At 40.6% G+C, this 20,632-nt stretch overlaps 2 protein-coding genes across 6 annotated transcripts; both read left to right on the forward strand.

Annotated features, from left to right (window-relative positions):
* Window positions 1-3,109: 3,109 nt before the first annotated feature.
* LOC104933962 (uncharacterized) lies at window positions 3,110-9,825 on the forward strand. 4 transcript variants are annotated; one of them, XM_027274058.1, is made up of 11 exons: window positions 3,110-3,298; window positions 4,016-4,090; window positions 4,475-4,615; window positions 4,696-4,816; window positions 4,917-4,972; window positions 5,113-5,167; window positions 7,860-7,939; window positions 8,349-8,426; window positions 8,517-8,618; window positions 8,709-8,828; window positions 9,281-9,825. In XM_027274058.1, the coding sequence occupies exons 1-11, from the start codon at window positions 3,269-3,271 to the stop codon at window positions 9,326-9,328; spliced, it is 906 nt and encodes a 301-aa protein (XP_027129859.1). In that variant the 5' UTR covers window positions 3,110-3,268; the 3' UTR covers window positions 9,329-9,825. The 4 variants fall into 4 exon arrangements, with proteins under 4 accessions (XP_027129859.1, XP_019109716.2, XP_027129858.1 ...); XM_019254171.2 differs by having other exon boundaries at window positions 3,111-3,298; window positions 4,480-4,614; window positions 4,689-4,816; XM_027274057.1 differs by having other exon boundaries at window positions 3,111-3,298; window positions 4,693-4,816; window positions 9,281-9,824.
* Window positions 9,826-12,236: 2,411 nt separating this feature from the next.
* On the forward strand, window positions 12,237-19,235 carry anxa13 (annexin A13). 2 transcript variants are annotated; one of them, XM_019254148.2, is made up of 11 exons: window positions 12,237-12,407; window positions 13,360-13,435; window positions 13,512-13,606; window positions 13,688-13,855; window positions 13,963-13,996; window positions 16,154-16,233; window positions 16,454-16,522; window positions 16,606-16,707; window positions 16,980-17,055; window positions 17,251-17,363; window positions 17,943-19,235. In XM_019254148.2, the coding sequence occupies exons 1-11, from the start codon at window positions 12,393-12,395 to the stop codon at window positions 18,060-18,062; spliced, it is 948 nt and encodes a 315-aa protein (XP_019109693.1). In that variant the 5' UTR covers window positions 12,237-12,392; the 3' UTR covers window positions 18,063-19,235. The 2 variants fall into 2 exon arrangements, with proteins under 2 accessions (XP_019109693.1, XP_010747816.2); XM_010749514.3 differs by having other exon boundaries at window positions 12,238-12,407; window positions 13,685-13,855.
* The last annotated feature ends 1,397 nt before the right edge of the window (window positions 19,236-20,632 follow it).

Here is a 20,632-nt window from a genome sequence, read left to right on the forward strand (position 1 = left end):
TGCAATCCAGCATGCACAGTAGGCACTCACAGTTCAATTACTTACGTGTGCGTGTGATCACATAATGAAAAGGTCGTTCGATGAGTAATTCTTTGCCCTCGTCAAAACATGCGCTCGTTCGAGAAACACAGCGCATCGAAACCTTGAAACTGGCGTCACTCTGCTGCCGTATTGTACGCAGATCGGCACTTAGCACGTACTGACGCATCTCTGGAGGACTGACAAGCGGATGTCATGTGAAAACATCCATAGACTGAACAGGCATTCACACCTTTTATTCACATCTACAAGACATTTTCACTCAGTACTGAACGGCTGTAGTCCAGAGGATTGGTGTCTTTCTAATGTGATAAATACAACAGCAATAGCATCGCTTAATTTAGTATGAGAGGTTAAAAAGTTCATGAAACCACATTGACCCAACACCCCAAGACAACTAATCTTAAATATTTCATCTTTTTATTCTGTTAATTACACTTTCTGTAAATGTTCCTTGCATTAAAGTCTAAACCACTGACAGTATAAAGAATGGGCGTCGTATCTTTGAGGATTCGTTGTTATTGTGAAGCTCAGGGTGTGGTGATAACAACTAATCAGGGTCAAGAATGAAGACTGGTTGCTCAAACAAGCCTCCTGTTATTTCACCATTCCAGTGTCACAGAAAAATACAATATGAACTGAATGATACAATTATAGTGAATATTGACACTCTGGTTTCAGTTTTCAAATGTGACAATTTCCTTTTTTTTTCATTGTGAATGAAAATATCTTTGGGTTGTGAACAGCTGGTCAAAAACAGAAAGAAAAGGTGACACCTTGTCTGAACGGACAAACCCACGAGTAGACACAGCAGTCATGAGTAGGACGAGGCTTTACTGAGTCGATCTGCAGGTAGGCAGACAGAGGAAGAAGCATCACACAGGCAGGCAAAAGTCTCTGAAACAAGAAGTTACAAGAAAAAGAAGCTAATTGGGAATCTGGTAGGTGTGTATGACAAGTGGTGTGTGGGACAAGACTGGCTGGAAATGACAATAATGAACAGTTAATTAGTTTAAATGTGGATAATCGTGACGATGGAGAAGCAGATGTGACATGCCCAGATCGTCACATCTGCTTCTCCATCTTCACGAACAACTCACTGAATAGTTTCCTCTGTTATTTATTACTTATGCTGCTTTTGTACATAACTGATACTCTAGAGCTGATCCTGTAGCCCTGTGAAGCCGGTAAGATTAGTAACATGTTACTCTAAATCTTCTCAGTGTTGCTAAAAACCTCACAGATGTTACGGACTATCTTCAAAATACCGATTAAATGTGTTTTGTAGCATGTTTTTTCATGTGTTCTGTGTACACACAATGCATTAGAAGTATTCAAATGAAACAAACCAAACCGCTCTGAAAGAGTAAAGTGGAATAAATGCATATTTGTAGCTAATGAGTGACTCTGAGAGGCTGATAACGAACAATGGAAACAAGCGCAGCCCCAATAAAAACAGTACAATATCGGAATAATTCATTAACCGTGACACAAAGAGAAACTCCTCATGAATGCAACCTCTTATTATTCTAAAATTAGACGAGCCTTCATTTGGCACCCATTCTTACAACGTGATTGATTGCACAAAATTATCATAAACCCAAAAGGCTAATAGGTAATTTATCTCCCGGGCTGACAGGACGGGGCCAGTTTTGGCTCCTCTCTGATATTGAATGACCAACTTTGGAGACGGGCTCCAGCTCAGACTGATACATACAGTATTTTTGGAGATGAACCCTCAGATATTGGCAATCGATGTTGTTATTAGTGTTACTGAAACCCAAGATGTCATTAATCACCGGGCTCCTCCTCCACAACCAGGGTTCATTGGATATTTATGAGCCAAACTATCTCTGAACTGTCAATCCAAAGCAAACGATGCGTGTAACAGAGATGCACGGTCCTGTAGAATACAGTTTTACAGTAATTATCTCAGCTGCAGACAGTATGATTACAATTATTGGAACTCAGCGTCAATTACAGTCCCCGTGGACGTGACAGGAGGTTGTGAGTTTCCCGTGTCCGATGTGCAAACACTCACGTTCCCTCGCAGGAAAAAAGGGAGCTGGTTTTTTCTCCGAATGATGAATCCTCCCCCGGCTGCAATTCTCTCCTCACATTGTTGTGATTAACGGCTGGAGCCTGATGACACCTCCTCCAATTAGGGAAGCCCTCTTCTTGCTCCTGTCAGACAATACACTCACACATGGACACACAGCTGTGAACTTGCAACACATCTTTGTGTGAGTATAGATGTGTGTGTACTTTTAACAATGCGTGGTGTGACTCTATATGTGTTTTTAAAAGAATGGTGTGTGTTACACTTTTTGTTTAGTTATATAGCCGTATGGCAAGGACCTTAAGGGACCTTGCTCACATTATAAGAAACAATGGAGGAAGAAAAGCTTGATACACCGTGAACAACAGCATCAGAGAGCTGACACACTGAGACAAACATCAGAGCCCCCAATTAACCTATTAAGTACATGTCTTTGGACTGTGGAAGGAAGCCAGAGTACCTGAGGGGTCCCAAGAACATGCAAACGAATAATAAACACAAACTTCAGAATTATTTTTTATATTGAATCTTTTGCATGATGTTTTTTTTAAAAGATGCAATGTCTTTAAAGCTTTTTTTATTTGTTTGTTTTTAGAGATTTAACAGGCATAAAAGTACATTTACTCGAGTACAAATTCAAAGTACTTCTACTCCAATGTCAGTTTTACTCACACACTACATTTGTTTGACAACTCCACACATTTTAAGATTGAAAAACATACAAGGAGTTTATAAAAATACAATATTTTTTTATAAAAATCAAACCCATCAACAACAAACACGAAGAGCTGAAAGTCGATTAATCAATTAATCAAGTATTAATCAAGTCGAATGACAGAAATGTTATTGTTTTTGTTCAGTTATTAAATAGTTCTACTATAGGATTGTTCAAAACTCAAACCAATTACATCAGTAAAGTACTTTTATGCTTTTATTTTGTAATACTTTGAGTCATGTATACTCTGCATCAGTACTGGAGAGGACGCACCGCCCCCTAGTGACGAGAGAGGCGAACGTCATGACGCCGTGAGACGACGATGACGTTTGTTGCGTCATCAGCTGCGTGGTGCTGATTTGAAATGTTTACAAACTGAACTCACCTCCACCTCCTCCTCCTCATCCTCCTCCACCTCCTCCTCCTCCACCTCCTCCACCTCCGCCTCATCTCGCATGTTCAACATCCTGCATCATCACGTCCAGGTAAATGCTGTGTCACCTGTTCACTTTGTTCAGATCTCTGCAGGATTAGTAAAGGATCGATGCGTCGTTACGTGTGTGACGTGTTTACTTTCAGATGTGTCACGTGATCAAACCTTCACACCTGAACAGTCTGTTCAAACATGAGCAGAGCCCGGTATTAATACATAAATGTAAACAAGAATGTGACTGATGTAAAAGTTTATGAACATAATCAGGAAAATGTATTTTTATTTTTAATAAAAGTAAATCTACTCAATGCAGAAAAGTGTTATCCAGCTATATAAGTTTTATTAATATAACAATAGTTTCACTGTTGAGCTACTTTTGAACTTTCTGTGACTAATAAATATTTATTTATTTTCACTGTGGATTAATCTGCTGATTATTTTCTCCATTAAATGTTTGTTTTGTAAAAAATAAATAAATCAGAAAATAGTGCAAAGAAACGCCTTTAAAAGTAAAAGAAAATTCTCTCATCTTCACACGTATATCATCATTTTTATAGTAACTAATGACTAGTGGTCGGATATTTGTAGTAAAGTATATCATATTTCCTCATGAGACAATGAGAGTGGATTAGAAGTAGAAAGTAGCATTAAAGTAAAGTGCAACTACCTTAAATTAGTACTTAAATACAGTACTTGAGTACTGTATCCACTGTATTGATGCATAACATCTATCTATCTATCTATCTATCTATCTATCTATCTATCTAAGGGAAACGATGAAACCACGGGAAGTGATAGGAAGCCTCGTTTACGTTTTTCTCAGTGCCCGGCTGGATCAGCAATGGTTTGTACTGGTTTGTTCATCAGGTTATTGCCTCTGCACGCATGTATCAATGGGATGTACTGGGAAAAAACAACCAAGCCCCTCAAATATCTTAAATATGTCGATGTACTTTCTGTATTATAATGATTTAACCACTTTGAATCATCTCCCAATTTATGCGTTCATGTACCAGCATCAATCCCCTCTGAGATTTCCATGTTTGTCTTCTTTATTTTACTATAAAAAGTGCAAAATAATAAAAAATAAAATGACGCTTTTAGTGGCTGCAAGTAAACTCACCGTCTGCTCGATTTCACTCTTTAATCTGAAAAGAGAAAAACCTGCAACAGACAGACAATTATTTGCTGTTATCACCCTGCAGCCTGACTTTATGTTGTCTCACAGAGCAGGAGAAACATGGAGGTGAACAATGAGGAGTCCAGCAGTGACAGGGTTGAGCTGACGGTCGGGGTGAAGAGATCCAAAAAATCAAGAATGCCACCCGAGCTTTCTTTGTGTTTCTGTGAGAACGGTGAAGCCTGCGTGTGAGTTACACACACACACACACTAATAAAAGTTGTTTAGAGATCTACTTGAACTCAGTAAATGATCATTTCAGGCATCATCATCATCATCATCGCAGCGATGATGAACACGAGGATGATTCTGACAATAATTACGGCCCCGGCACTGTTTACGCAAAAGTGGAGGCATCACAAAGGGACGTCCAGCGTGGAAAGGACAAAGGCAGGTCCACTCATCTAATAATCCAATTTGTGTTGATTTTTTTACACGAGGTGCGAAAATGCTCTTTTTGACTCACCATCGTCGCTCCATCTTTCACCAGGGACTGCTGCAGCACAAACACAGATGCCAAGCACAAAGCCCAAGGCCAGGACGCCGGTGAGTCACAGCCGTACCGACCGCGCGTGAATGGAGGCTAAGTGAACGCTCGTTCAGTTGACGTCATCCGTCTTAATCACTCAATTATAGCAATTTCCAGAAGGTAACTGCGCTTTATCTTCGCCGTTTTCTGCCTCCAGGTAGCATGCAGGCGGCTGATTGATGGGAACGAGGCGGCCTCTCTCAGGGACCAATGTGAGATCATTCACACACTGTTAGTCATTCACTCTCAATCATCCTGTGCTGGATTTGTATGAATCACACAGTGTGTGTGTGTGTGTGTGTGTGTGTGTGATGGTGCGTTTATGATGTTTCACAATACTTGAATGGTAAGAAAACACAAAGAGATGAAACTTTACAGCATCAGAAGGCAATGAAACGAATGTACAACGTGGTGAAATCAATAAGAAATCAACATTATTTGGCATATTCTGCATCATTATTTCCATTGTCATCATTGTAGTTGCTATTGTTGCTGCTGCGCATCTTTGTTTCCAATCTAAACCCAACCCGTAACAGCAGATAGCGATCGGCCATGAGTCATGTCCTGCTTAAGGTTTTTCCTTCACACTTGCACCAAGTGTTTGCTCATGGTGGGAACTGTTGGGTCTCTGTAAATGATATCATAAAGAGTAGATCTAGATCTTGGGCAGCATGGTGGAACCTCACAGCTCACAGTAAGAAGGTTCCGGGTTCGGACCTCAGCTGAGGCCTTTCTTTTTTGGATGTTCTCCCCATGTTTGCGTGGGTTCTCTCTGGGTACTCCGGCTTCCTTCCACAGTTCAAAGACATGCACATGATGAATGAGTGAAAAGTGTCTTATATAGCCTATATTTATGGACAGTTTGGAGCTCACAGTATCAATTTAACACACACTCTTATAGCTCCTATAACTCCTTGGACATACACCCATGCATCCATCCTCCACCATTCCAAAACCTGAGGCCTACCTCGCCCACAAAGCAACTCGACTGCTCAGCTGTGTAATGCTAGTGGCAGCTAATGTAACCTTGAGCTACTTGCCTCAAACAGAGATAAGGAGCAGGCTACAGAGTCTAACACTGACTCAAGTGAGTCTATTTATAAGATCCGACACAGCTCCGACACAAGTCTAGTACTCCTCAACCTGTAACCGAGTTCCCCTTTAAAGAACAAGCGACATTAGTCATTACTCCCTTTCTCCGTCGCCTGTACCAGGACCTGCCACCACGACCTTATCCAGCAGCTTTGGGATGAACTGTAACGCAGACTGTGAGCCAGGTCTTATCACCCGGCATCAGTGTCGGAGCTCACTAATGCTCTTGTGACTGAATGGGAGCAAACCCCTGCGGCCAGGCTCCGAACACCTGAAGTGGAAAGCCTGAAACCAGAAGAGTGGAGGCAGATGAACCTAAGTGAACCCACGAGGTGTCAGGATGAAATATATTTGGGGCGTCCACATTCTTTTGGCCGAGTCATACACTATAAATAAGGCATTTTGTTCAATAGTCGTGGCTATTATTTAACAGCAATCTTATCACAGGGTCCATTAAGCAGCTTCTGGGGCTTTTGATCGCAGCACAGAGTTTGCCAAGTTTCAAATGTCCATGTTGTGCTACACTGAGGAAGATCATGTAATACGATCGAAAGCTCCAGAAGAGCCACTTAATGAACGCTGTCACGTGATTGTTTTCTCTTTCTGGTCAACAACGAAACTAGATATTTGACTCAACAGTTTGAGTTGGCGTTCGTTCTATTCAGACTAAAAATATTTTCGATGGCTGTAAATAAGTTCGTCTAAACATGACGTGATGATGCATACAGTGTCAGTATGGATGAAACATAATGAATATATAGCAAATCTAACGTAATTAATGTAAATATTAATTATTTTCTTGATTGTATTTAGTGTTTGACAAGTGAGACAAGACAAGTGAACAGAGATGGAATTAAATCTACATTAATTAACATTACTGAAGTTATTATATCACACACACACACACACACACACACACACACACACACACACAGGGAACGTGAGTCAGCCTCATAGTACAACTCATTATGAGTGGGCTTCACTACAGTGAAGGGATCTGAATGGATAACTGTGGCTCTTTGAGCGGAGGAGACGGTCTGGGTTACAAAACAGATTTATTGATTTATCTTATATAAGCCCCTGTGTACTCTGGGCCGCGCTATTAAGGTTTGGAATTTGAAATATATTTCATAGAAGAGCAGTTTAGATTAAAATGTGTTCAGAAAAAAGATGTGACAGAAATAAGAAAATGTAATATTGGCAGCGCATGGATCAAATGTAATGCTCTAGTTTACACCAGATACTTTTATCATATATTTTCGTGATTTAAACTCATCTATAGGTTATTTTTTTGTCCATAAAATGTCAAGAAAAAAAGTGAAGCAAGTGTCCAAGAGCCCAAAGTGACGACATCAAACTGTTTGTTTTGTCAGACCAAGTCAGAAAATATTCAGTTTACTGATATATAACAGGAAAAAAAACAGCAAATCTTCACATCTCAGAGGCCTCAAACAGAGATGGATTGATATTTCTGCTTCATAAAGGACTCAGACTAACTTTGAATTAGAAAAATCTTTCAGTTTCTCATACGGGTACAACGTACAAGTGTACATATATGTATGTTGTTTGTCAGTTTGTTATCCTACACTGAAAGGACACAGGATACAAAGTGTACTATTATGTTTGCATGTCTACCTACAGTGTAGACATGTGGAATATGACTAAAATGTTTAATTTATTAACTATTAGATGTAACCAATTCATTTTATATTGACTGACTAATTGTCTCATCGCTAGATACATGACGTCAAAGCAAAATATCATAAAATTCCATTTGAATTTAACTGTTTTCTGTTTATTATCTTTCTTCAGCTCATCAGCCGTTGGTAACATTCGAAGGAGCTGTGACTTCTGCGAGCAGTGGAGCCTCTTCAGTCCGTGCATCCATCAATGTATGTTGTAAACCAAACATATCTTTCTTTAAAGGCTGGTAATGTTTTTTGCTTTTGACAACAAACATTACTCGAACGTGAGTATAGAGCATTTGTTTGGGACTATTTCCAGCAGAGGAGTGATACATGTTTGGTGCCCTTGTGAGTATTTCTGGCAGTTTTTGTGGGATTGAAACTAAAAGTTGTGTCTTATTGATGGTTTTAATAGTGTTTTTATAGCTGTGGGTCTCTCTGGCACAGAGGAATAGTTGTCAATTAAAAGGATCAATTCATTGTTGGTTTGGTGCTTTTAATGAGATTTGTAGTGAGTGAATTTAACCACTAGATGGTGCTGCTGATTCATGTGTAGCAGTTTTTTTTTAACAACTTAAAGAGCAAACAGGTTGAACTGAGAGTCCATGTCTTCCAGGTGAAAGCTCCAGGATCGGCTTCTCAACAGGATGAAGCACAGAAAATGAACAGGACGCTGTGCAACGACACCCGAGAGGTCATATTAAATCTTCCGTCCTCTGCATAAAGTGCTAAACTTTGTGTCAAAATGTTCCTGAGTCACGTTTATTTTAATCTTTTTCTGTAGGAGAACAAAGTCCAGTACTCCAAAGAGCTTTTACTGCAGATGGAGGAGAGAAAGCAACAGCTAGGACAGGAGAGAAGTCAAAAACTTGTCGATGAACGAAAGGTCAGTCACTTTATAACAAGACAAGTATACCAAGTATGTCAAAATGCAAGCAAAGAAAGGCCAGTAGATAACGGTGTCACATTTCTGCAGCACAATGAGGCCATACACTCTTTCTGGGGGATGCCAGGGAACGGTGCCCCAAACTACCACCTGGGCACATCGAAAAGGACCAAAAGCCTTTCCGCCGCAGGGATTTTACCCCAAGATCAGGTAGACAATGCAGCGTTTATGTTAGCCGAGCATTGTTCCATGCAACAAAAGCCTAGTGTGCTCAGAAGGCCTCCAGATCGCTCTGGCTTTGACAGGAGAGAACTGAAAGAGAGTCATGAGACGAGTCGAAATCTGTTCCGCACAGTGACAGCACAAAAAATAGAGCTCAAACCCTCTGAGATATCTTCTTGTTTCTTTACTTTTGCTCTCCCATCGAGCCTTCTGCCACCAAAAAATGCCAAACTCCATCCTGACTTCCTTTCCACATGTTGCATTCATCTCATAGCAGCAGAAACTCAAACCTCTGTCTGTGGCTGATGACAGTAGGAGCTGGTCATATTCTAAACAAGTAGTGTTTGAGGTCATTAACATGAGTCTGGGCCCTGAGCCCAGCATGACATTACAGCCTGTTTCTTTGCCTGGAGCTTCTCAATGCTGTCTTTGTTCCCCAGATCCGCGATAAATGGACTCAGGACCCCCCTCAACCGTCTGTGAAATGAAGACCATAGCATCCCCGAGCCGAGACATTCGAGAGCTACGGGTCAGTCGGTCAGATATTTGAAATGGCGAATTCTGATGTTGAAATACGAAACGAAATAAACCGAAAGCAAAAGAACAAAACACGCAGAGTGTGAACGGTTTGAGGACACGGAACAAGTGAGCCTGTTTACAGCTGCATGTGTTGCTACATGAACAGGTGCCTGCAACAGCAACATTTTCTACTCGGCATACCAAGAATGGACTCGTGGCCTCGGCTGATTCACACCAGTGGACACGCTGACCTGCTTATAAGGAGCAGTTTTGGGGTTTGTTGTCTTTGCTGTTCTGTTCAACTCTTTCATAAAGGGGTGCTGAGTGACTAACTTGTATAAGTTTATAGCAGACGAGGCTGAAATATCCTGACACGCTGGATCCTACAACTCCCAAAATGCAACACAGCAGCATCTTTCATTAGACCCTCCCTACCTTTTAAATGCCCACTTCTTTCAAACACTTCATCTCCAGTTAAACAGACTTTGTAACACATATAGTATATCTTTGGTAACAATCTTATTAACTTAACCTTTTATAATTTTACTCCTCACCTTTAAATCTTTTTTTGATTTAAGTCTGGCTTAAGTCAAAGTCTCAAGCTCAAGCTTGGATTAGCGGTGTCGTGATATACCAATAATAGTATAAAAATTAAATATTGACACATACACATATAAAAATATTGTGTAAATAATCCAGTTCTTCTTAATTAATTTTACTTTCTTCCTGTTGTTTTGTGGTTTACACTCCAACATAACGGGTGGCAGTGATAGACCTTAACGCTGGCACCACAGTGTTACAGTTCGTTGGCCAAAAACAAGACAAAACACACATTAAAAGTTAAAAATGAATCGGACATTTATCTTCAGACTTTTGTGGAAACCTGACATCATGACAGCCATGAAGGAGCTGTGAATCACATCAGATACAAGATGATTACCGGACGAGTTGTTCATCATCTGAGCTGCACGACTTCGGCATAATATGTTGCTAATTTTCTCATTACAATGTTGGACATTTTTTTAAAAACAGCCGCATCGTCTGATCTTCATATTTTTTTGTCCGAAAAGTTTCTCTGATTGATCTTCCAGGTAATTTCCAGATAATTATACAGTGAAGAGAGATGACTCATCTCTGTCTAATTGCATGTCTTTGTTAGCCAGCTCTTAATTGGAAGAGTTTACTGTGTGTGTGTGTGTGTGTGTGTGCATGTGTTCAGTTTTCATAAGCTAAGGGCCGTATTGTGGAGGGCAGCGGCGGCCTTCCTCCTCAGTGGGTGAGTAATTATGATGTAGGGACAGTTATAAGGGACAGTGAAATACCAATGGTTACAGCGTGGGCTGGCAAGGTTGGTAATTAAGGTTGGACGTACCTTTTGGTTCATTGTTGCCGCACGCAAATGTACAAAACTGTTCAACAACTCAGAAACTTTGCCGCACGCAAATGTACAAAACTGTTCAACAACTCAGAAACTTAAGTTCGGTCAGCATGATGAAAGAGGAGTATGACAACTTTTGTCAAGGGCTCCTCCTCTGTTTCATGGACAATCTGAAGCACCAGTTAAACACACTCAATTACAAATACGGGAAGATTTCCACCTTGATTTGTTTGAGCTGTGGAAACAATCAGAGCGGCAGCACTCGCCCTATATTCAGAAAGGTCAGAGGTCACGATCAGAAGTGTTACATCGCCCCCGCAGAAAGAAGTGATTCAGCATTTTGCTCGAGGACGCTAAAAAGTAAACTACAGGGCTGATGGATGCCGAACAGTTCAGGCTCATTTATTTTCCTAAAAAGTGTTGTCTAAAGAAATGACTGCATGACCATAAACAGAAGTTTGGGCTTAATTATGCACTAAAATGACTTGATAAGAAGGAAGGAACAATTCAAAGCAACTTTGTGTAACGTTTCTGCCATAAAATAACAGATTTTAAATCATACACTGACTTGTAATCAGGTGAAAGTGGATCATATTTTATGGAGAAAATGTCCTCTGGCTGCTGCGCCTCAGCTCTCTGTGATTTACAGAGTTTCCTGATGGACAGTGAAGTAAACTGCTGTGAACTGTAGCTGCTTGTAAGCAAGTCTGCCCAGACTGTGAGCTCAGAGCACCAGGGGAGTGTTAGTGTTCCTTCCACAGGTGTTTTTTGTGCTGTCATGCCAGAACAGGAGCTGGGCAAGCGGGCAATGTTCAACTGTTCTCAGCAGCCTCTATGGACCTAACGACAGAGGTGAAAAGGCAGAAGAGGACACTGACAGAAGAAGCTAAGAAGAGAAAAAGAGAGAGTGACTGAGCAAGAGCAAATCTGGGACTGACTTTTACTATTACACTCTGAAATTGGGGGCGCTAAATCACAAAAATACCAATTCCTACATGGTGTTTATTTAAAAGATGACATATAGAGACACGATCTTTGACACTGAACACATACACAACAAAAAACAAATAGATAAAACACTGCATTTATCAAAAAGTACGAATACAAATAAGCCTATTAAATATGTCTTATTGTTTAAAAAAACTTAAAATATATCTAAAGAACATGCAGAGAAGTGTTTAAAATGTCAGGAAAATCATCTCTGATGCAAAATTTTTTGCTGTTATTGCAGATATAAACACAGTTCAACACAAGGACAACAAACTGGACAGGTACATTTAATAACTAACAAATTAAAGGTACAGATAAAAAAAAAACATTTCTAATACTAACAACTTAATAACAGGGTTTGTTCTGTTATTGTCATTATTGAATATAATATGAAAAGTCTATAATATATCTGGTTATGTGTTGATAGAAAAAGGGGCTGTGACCCACTGCATGCTGGGATACTACACTGACCGTGGATGTAAATAGTTAAATGTGATGGGGAGGGGGGTAGGTCCGCGGTGACGTCACAGACTGGTTTCTTCTGCTTTGGGCCGAAGGGGGACAAGGAGAACCGAGACCCAGAACGGAACGAGTCCAGTCCAGTTTACAGCACCGACAGCAGCTGCTCGAAGCGGATAAAAACATCTTTAAAAATAAAAATAAAAATGGGAAACTGTCAGGTAGGAGCGCGTCTCTTTAAAGATCTTTAAATAGAAATAGGAAATAGAAAATCTTAATCAGCTGTTTGGGCTTCGGTCAAAGTGCGTGCGCCAGTTTGGATTTGATTCAAATGTTCGTGATTTGCAGAATAAACTATATTTACTAGCATTTATTCCCAGTCATGTATTTGTATTTTTATTTCTAATTATAGACGCCAAAAAAACAGCCGCGCAATACCTCCACTCGCCTTCATGGCGCATGAACGCTGACAAATCTCCGTTATGTTGTACTGTAACTCCAATTTAAGGCGTCATATTTATAATATTTGGTGTTTCTTTAAATGAGATGACACCGTGTGACAGACCACAGTGTCTGGCTTTCTTTTTTATTTATTTTTTTACGCAGAGGAAAAGAGCCACTCCCCTGCGGAATTCATCACAGCCCCGTTAGATGTGTGTGTCGATGAATGAGCGTGATATGTGTTGGGTCATGAGTGCAGACACGGACAGATTTAAATGTTTTTGGCACATTTGTGTCCAATTATTTGGTGAAAAAGCTACATTTTTGGATTATTTGGCTGAGTTGTAATTGTAAAGTAGCTGTAACATTGTAGTTTATTGTAGTTTTGAGTCAAACATTCTCCTTGTATGGGACCTTAAAGTGGCATTAAGCTGTTTTTATATTGCCGGCCTGCTATAGTTACATTATAGTGACTCTTTGGAGTTTCGCAGACCCCTGTTGGCCTCTGCGCCGCCCCTTTGGTTGCTGCCAGTAATTCATAGCGGGCCTCCACCAAGTTTGTTTAAAGACTTCTGCTGGACCCCGAATTCCTCAACCAAAGCATTGTGTAATCCCATCCCCCAATCCACCAGCTGCTCCTGCGTCTCCATCATGAATCCCTCTGAACTTGGTTTACCGAGACAATCAGTGTGATGTGAGCTGAAACAAAGTCATCTGCTTTCATTCTCACAGCCCACAGTCGTGCCATACGAGGAGTTTGATGTTGTAGCCGACATCAAGGCCATCCGCAAAGCCTGCAAAGGGTTTGGTGAGTTGGAAACGAATAAACAGTGTTTGTTTTTGTCTTGTAAAGTGTATTTATAATATATTTTTTGTGTCTTTAGGTACTGACGAGAAGGCCATCATTGAAATCCTGGCGAACCGCTGTTCATTTCAGCGGCAGGAGATTAAACAGGCCTATTTTGATAAATATGACGACGTGAGTGTCCTTTACTGTGTCTTTACTAACCATTTTAGTTATTAGACATATGTTAGAATATGCATTTCTCTGTGATAGGAGCTGGTGGACGTGTTGAAGAGCGAGCTGTCGGGGAGCTTTGAGAAGGCCATCCTCGCCATGCTGGACCCGCCCGTCATCTACGCTGTGAAGGAGCTGAGGAAGGCCATGAAGGGGGCCGGCACCGATGAAGACGTCCTGGTGGAGATCCTCTGCACCGCCACCAACGCTGTCAGTCACAAATTAAAAGCATGGAATGAACACATTAAAATCTGTGTGCCCTTATATCAAGATGTCAGCTTGAACATGCTCAGATTTTTTTTGTTTCTTTCCCACAGGACATCGCCATGTTCAAGGAATGCTACTTTCAAGGTAAGAGGATGAGCTAAACTTTGTTATACACTTTTTTTATTTTTCAAAATAAAGGCAAAACATTTCCATTACGAAAACATACTTCCACCCATCGTCATGTGACATAAAAAAATGTCGTGCAGTTGAACCCAAAGTCACCCCTCCTTCATGAACCCTGGAGGAAAGAGTGACTCATTAGGACTCACGCCACATACAGTCGCCTGCTATTCTTATCCCTTCAGCCGTGTAATGTACAGTCACACTTTGTTTAGTCAAGACATCCTGTCGCAACTTCCCGTGATGCCAGTGCCGATAACTGATTACATTTACCAACATGTCCTTTTGCCTTCTTTTCCTATTTTCTTCCATTCTTCCAAATATATTCCAAAATTTCTAATTGTCAATTTGAGTAGTGAGTTACTGGGGCAAAAACAAATAAAACCTTAATAGGATGACGTCAGTGTTGGGTTGCTTTCTAGTATCTTAATGGAGCTTGGTTGGTTTGTTAATCAGGCTGCATCCTGCAGGCAGGTGCTTGCGACGTGCTACTGTAATTAACTTGTGCGTGGTGAGAATAGGAAAGAAAAGATAAGTCCGACTCACCTGTTGATTTACAGCACAGCCTGATACCCATTGCAGGGCCTACTGTTACTATTTGGCATTACCAGTGGGATTCGAGGAAGGCTCACCCAACTGTTGCCACATTTCACCACGTGTATCGATGACTGATACATTAATTTATGGCAGCGGTTGTGAAATCTCTTTGGCTGGTTGTGTATGCTCCTCTGGGATACTTTAACTTTACTTTTATCATGCTATAAAGCACCGATAATTGATTTATTAGCCATGATTAAGGCCACAGGTTACAAAGTATAAGTCATACAGTATGTCCACATCAATGACTGTAAAAAAAAGACGTCATTGTTACAAGATAACCGGAGCTGAATCACTTGAATATGCTTTGAAATTTATATACTGGGGCAATTCTGTTTTTAATTGAACATTGTGTTGCTACGGCAACCACAATAAATAGCTGTCATTAGCATTAGCGCCCGGCATTTTGTCAGATCAAATACAGTGACGCGCATGTTTATTGTACAATAAAAGGTTCCTTAATGTTTAAACTCTGTCTGTCTGTCGGTCTTTGTACGACGGCGGTTTCTGTGATTTCTGTCTAGAATTTAGTTTTCTGTGATTAGCTCACTGCTAACCAAACTAGTTAGCTGTCTGGAGTGTTGCTATGCAACCGTTTGAATTGCTCGTTTACTGACATCTAACATTAATGTTGACTGAACGTGTACATTATTTCTAGATACCACTGTCAAACATTGGAAATTATGTTTAAAAAGCTGTGTTAGAGTATCAAAAACTGAACGCCCGATGGAAAAATGTATCACTTCTGCACCACTACTCAATGCGCTCTGCGTGTTTCAAACCATAACAGAGCTGTGTTCATTCTAAACATGACTTATTATGAGTAATGCAAAGTCTGTTAACATTTAAGTTTGAAACGAATCACTCTTGCTTTTCTCTTTAACAAGATAGATTCAGAAAGTGTCATATCTACAGGTACATACATGTACACCTGCAGTTAGTTTAACGTTTAGTGCATTCAAATGCTTCATTGTGTCAATCCTAGCAGACTATAAATAATATATTATAAAAACTAAGCTGCTGTATGAAATCTGACCGCGGGCTGTGATTGGCCACCTAGTCGGACTTTGGACATGCCTGCTCTAAAGCTTTACAGACTACTATGACGTCCAGATCTCTCTATTTACTCTATAGCTAGACGACTACATACTCCTGGCTGCAGATATGTGCACCTACATGCACAGAAAAGGCAGAATAACAACTGATTTTAGTCTAAAAATGGCATCCATCACCAAAGAGCTTATGTTACCGACTCGTAGTCTCATTAAACTGAAAGCCGCTGCGACTCAAGGCTTGTGTTTTTGGAAAGAAAACAGGACAAACTTTGAAGATGTGGGTTAATAATTAACTTGAGTGCAAAAGCAGGTTAAGGGAAAGTGGGTGTTACAAATTAAAAACAGAAGACTGAACGCGAGAAACTTTTATCTTACACTACAAGAGTATCTAGGAGTGAGACGTAAAGTAAACAGCGTGGCTTTTCATTGTGTTTAACCCTTCCCTGTTTACATTGTGTCACTCCTTTAGTGCATGAACGGGATCTCGAAGAAGATATCGAGGGAGACACGAGCGGGGACGTAAGAAATCTGCTCACAGCTCTTTTGCAGGTTAGTGGTCTTGTGTTTCAACTCCACTTGAGTCTGATGTAGGACTGAAATCAAGCTCACTCTCCCTGTGCCCGATCATGCCCTATAAACACACACACACACACACACACACTCACACTGGCCACCGTCCAGACAGTCTCTCATTAGTAAAACGAAAGCCAGATTTAGTTGCAGGCCTCACCACACGGCAGAAGTCATCTTACTCTCCTTCTTCTTCCAGGGCAACAGAGATGAGAGTTACGATGTGGACGAGGAGCTGGCCGAACAAGATGCCACCTCCCTGTTCGAGGTGCCGTTTCATTGTAAAGTACATATTCATGATAATCTCATCGCAGATTCATTAATCGATAACAGTAATGTGATTCGTGGCAGGCTGGTGAGGGTCGTTTTGGCACAGATGAGTCCACTTTCACCTACATCCTGGCTTCCAGAAACTACCTGCAGCTGCAGGCCACCTTCAAGATGTATGAGCAGGTATGTTCTGATGTCATATTGCATATCAGTTTATGTGACCTGACATTTCATCTTCATCTAGCACGTGAGTTTGTATCTTACAATTACCCCCTAAGAAGCGTTGTTGGTTCTCATACAGGTGCGGACAGACTGTAATTTCTTTTTTAATTATACGTGCTTCAAATATAAACCACCAATCATAGTGTTGAATCATGTTTGTGGAGATTAAGTAGAAATTATAGACCTGGGAAATGAAACGTTACCACATTCAACTAGTCATTTTCTCTCCAAAGCTCTCTGGAACCGAGATCCTCGACGCCATCGACAATGAGACTTCTGGGACACTGAAGAAATGCTACAGAGCGCTCGGTTAGTACGAATTTTACAGCATTAATGAACACCCTTTATTGTCCAAGTAGGATAACAAAAAATTAGATGTTTGTGGTTAATGAGGTTCAGGAAAGTGTCGACTAAACAGACTGTATGGAAGGTATTTACTTTTATTAGAGAAAATGAGCTGATGTCAGTGGAATGTAATGAAGCTCTCGTGTTTGCTCTCCGCAGTGAGAGTTGCTAAGAACCCTCAGCTGTACTTTGCCAGACGTCTGAACGGTGCGATGAAAGGAGCGGGAACTGACGAGGATACCCTCATTCGCATCATCGTGTGTCGCTCCGAGGTAAAGATTTACATTGTTGTCTGTGTTTACAGTTTTTACAGCATAAATGCTACTTTCGGTTCCAGTTAAGTCTGACTTTAAACGTAGAGATTTCCAATACGACTGCACCTCAAATTGGGCAAAGACGTGGACCCGAGGTGGGCTGAATGAAGCCTGGTTGCTCGAGCAAGCCTCCTGTGACAGCACCCACCTGTCAGTCAAAGCGCCCACACACTTATTTCTGCATAACTTTAAGCCTTAATATAATCTGAACAGGTGAGTTGTATATAAATTCACCCTCAGTACAGTTGTCATGAACGGGGAAATTAGCTACAGAGACCAAAACTGTTTTTTGTACCAGGCTGTAAACATGTTTATTTCTGCTGTGAAGTTGGACATTTGAACATGGGGACTTATGGAGACTGACTCATTTTGTAGCCAGCCTCAAGTGGACGTTTGAGGAACTGCATTTTTTGGAAATGGCTTCATTTCACAGCTTCGGTGGATGTAAACATACTGTCCGATTGATTGACACGTGATTCCTTCACATATAAATATATATAAATTCACTAAATTCGCTTTGTTTCTTGTCGTCAACAGTACGATTTGGAGACCATCAAAGACATGTATCTGGAGAAGTACGACGTGTCCCTGAAGGACGCCCTGAGGGACGAGTGCAGCGGCGACTTTAAGCGCCTCCTCCTCGCCATCTGCCACTGAAAGTCAGCCAGCGAGGTCAAAAAGCAAAGCGGACGCAGACAACGGAGGCAGAGACGGTGGAGTATCTTTATACCGAGGGCACTGCTGTTTTCTGTCTAACTAACTAATACTACTCAGTCTGTCCATGTGACATTATGTAGGGAGCAGGAGGGTGGGAGTGATTCAATATTTCATGTCTTGGCTCTCTTTTTAAACTTTTTCCACAGACATAAAAGCACGAAATTTGAAACTAAAGTTTCTGTGAACAACTGCCCATTTCTATGTCCAATTCCTAACACCTTTACCAGCATTTCCACAGTGGTGAGTCACTTTTAGTCACTGTAAACAAGATTTATACAGGAGCCAACTGTAGTCACACTGATACAATTTGATCAGGTGGCTTGAGGCTTAGTTGGATAATCACATTGTAAACATAAGACGTGTTTGTGCACTGGGGAAAAGTCTCTGTGGCCTCAGTCTGCTGCTGCATTTGCCAGTTAGTAGTGATACAGTATTACCATTATAGAAGTATTAGATCAAATAATTCGTTATATTTCACCCTCCATGCCCCCAAAACTCAGTGCCTGTTATACTTTACTGCTGTCACAACTAATGCAATCACTCCATATGGCTTGAAGAGTGTCCTTATAAATGAAGAAATGTGAAAGTGAGTCACGACGGACGGTGTCTCTGTTTGTATCACGAAGGATTATGCAATGTGATTTGAATGGATTTCAGAGAATATATGTTTTATCGGTTGCGTATGGAAAGAAACTATATATTGATTTACAATATGTCGAATTTTTATCCTTTAACAACTACAAAAAAAGACTTGACAAATCCAAATGACACCTCACCTTGTTATACTTTTTTTTTTTTGTATTTTAAGACTAACACAGTTGTTATTTAATATATATATAACAGTATTTACTTTATTGTTATCGATAGGCCAGTGGGCATATGAGAAGAAACCTTTAAGAAACATTTAACGTCTGAACAACATCTGATGTCTCTATTTGTGTGTCTCTATAAGGCAGCTGAGATTTGTTCAAATGACCACTGTAAACACACGCTGAGTAGATAGAGTACATTAGAGAGGTAACCAGGATATCAGATGTGTCGGTGGATTAGTGTTTGTCTCTCTGTAGCCAAAGAATTGTAGCCTAACCACAAATAAAGTTCCCTGTAACGTCATCGTGTCTGCTTTTATTTCACCTTCGACTGTCTCTGATGCACACACACACTTACATGTTATTATCAGCATAAAAAGAGCAGAGAACTGGACTCGAGGGACGTTTTCTGTTTACATGTGCACTGGTATCCTGGTTTTTGGAGTGTCCTAGTTTTGGGAAACCTTGGATGTGTTACCCAGAGTGCCGATGCAGGTTTTTGAACCATCAACACACAGCTGCAAACAGATGTTCAGAAACCTGAAGAGTGTCAGAGTCATGGACAACGTCTAGTTTAAAAAACATTTAAACTAGACGCTGATGAGGAGAATCATTAAGGATCTCGACCACCCGGATATCGTCCTCGTTCCCTGCTGCAATCGGGAAGAACGTTCTGGATACACAAGGCCAACACTCAGCAGGAGTTTCTACCCTCAGGCCACGAGGATCCGAAATGAGAACACTGCACCTCAAAACACTTTTTACTGACTTCTTTACGATTATTACTATTACTTATTTACAGACATTACTGTAAAGATGACTTTTTACATCTAAAGTAACCAATAGTTTATGGGTTTTGTTCTATTTTCTATTACTGAGCCAACTTCTTGTGTTTATTTATTTAGTAATTTAGATCATTTATTTAGCTGATGTGACATCAAAGTTATGGTTTATTTATTTATCAGAGTCATGCAGTTTTACATTGAAAGAGGAGATCATTTTATTTTACACTTAATATAACAAATTACAGAAATAAACATTTCACTGTGATTGTACCTGCGTGATTATATGAGACAGTTAAACTTAACTTTAACTTTGCAGTCATCAAACTGTACAAGTCAATCACTTTTTTGAAAGGACACGCCCACTTCAAGCCTGTCACAGCTCTCCTGATGCCTTTAAGGACCGTCGGAAATATGCAAATTTAAAGTGGGTGGTACATGCAATCACTAAAGTGTGAAAGAATAATGTAAAAATATTTAAGCCTGCAGCTGGATTTGTTTAATAGTAAAATCCTACACAAAAATGTGATAAATCAAAATTACCCTGTATTCCTATTTTTTGCACAATATAACTTTGTGATCTGGATACAATCACCCACAAGAAGTACGTAACTGCTGCTGTTAGTTCATGTCAGCACTGTTTGTTAGTCGAGCTGATGGACTGTGAGCTCAGAGAGCCCGGGGAGTGTTAGTGTTTGTACCACAAGGCATTTCGGACCACTGGGAAGAAGAAGAAGAAGAAGAAGAAGAAGAAGAAGAGGAGGAGGTTTTCATGCTCAGGGCACAAAGGAGCTGGTGTCGTGCCAGAACAGGAGCTGGGCGAGCAGGCAATTAGGTAAGTAGGCTCAGCAGCCTCTATGGACATAATGACAGAGGACGGTGATGGAGAAAGTTGGCAAAGTTGTCGATACAGCTGTCC

This window comes from Larimichthys crocea, chromosome XXIII (genome assembly GCF_000972845.2).
Source record: "Larimichthys crocea isolate SSNF chromosome XXIII, L_crocea_2.0, whole genome shotgun sequence".
In the NCBI taxonomy this organism is placed as follows: domain Eukaryota; kingdom Metazoa; phylum Chordata; class Actinopteri; family Sciaenidae; genus Larimichthys; species Larimichthys crocea.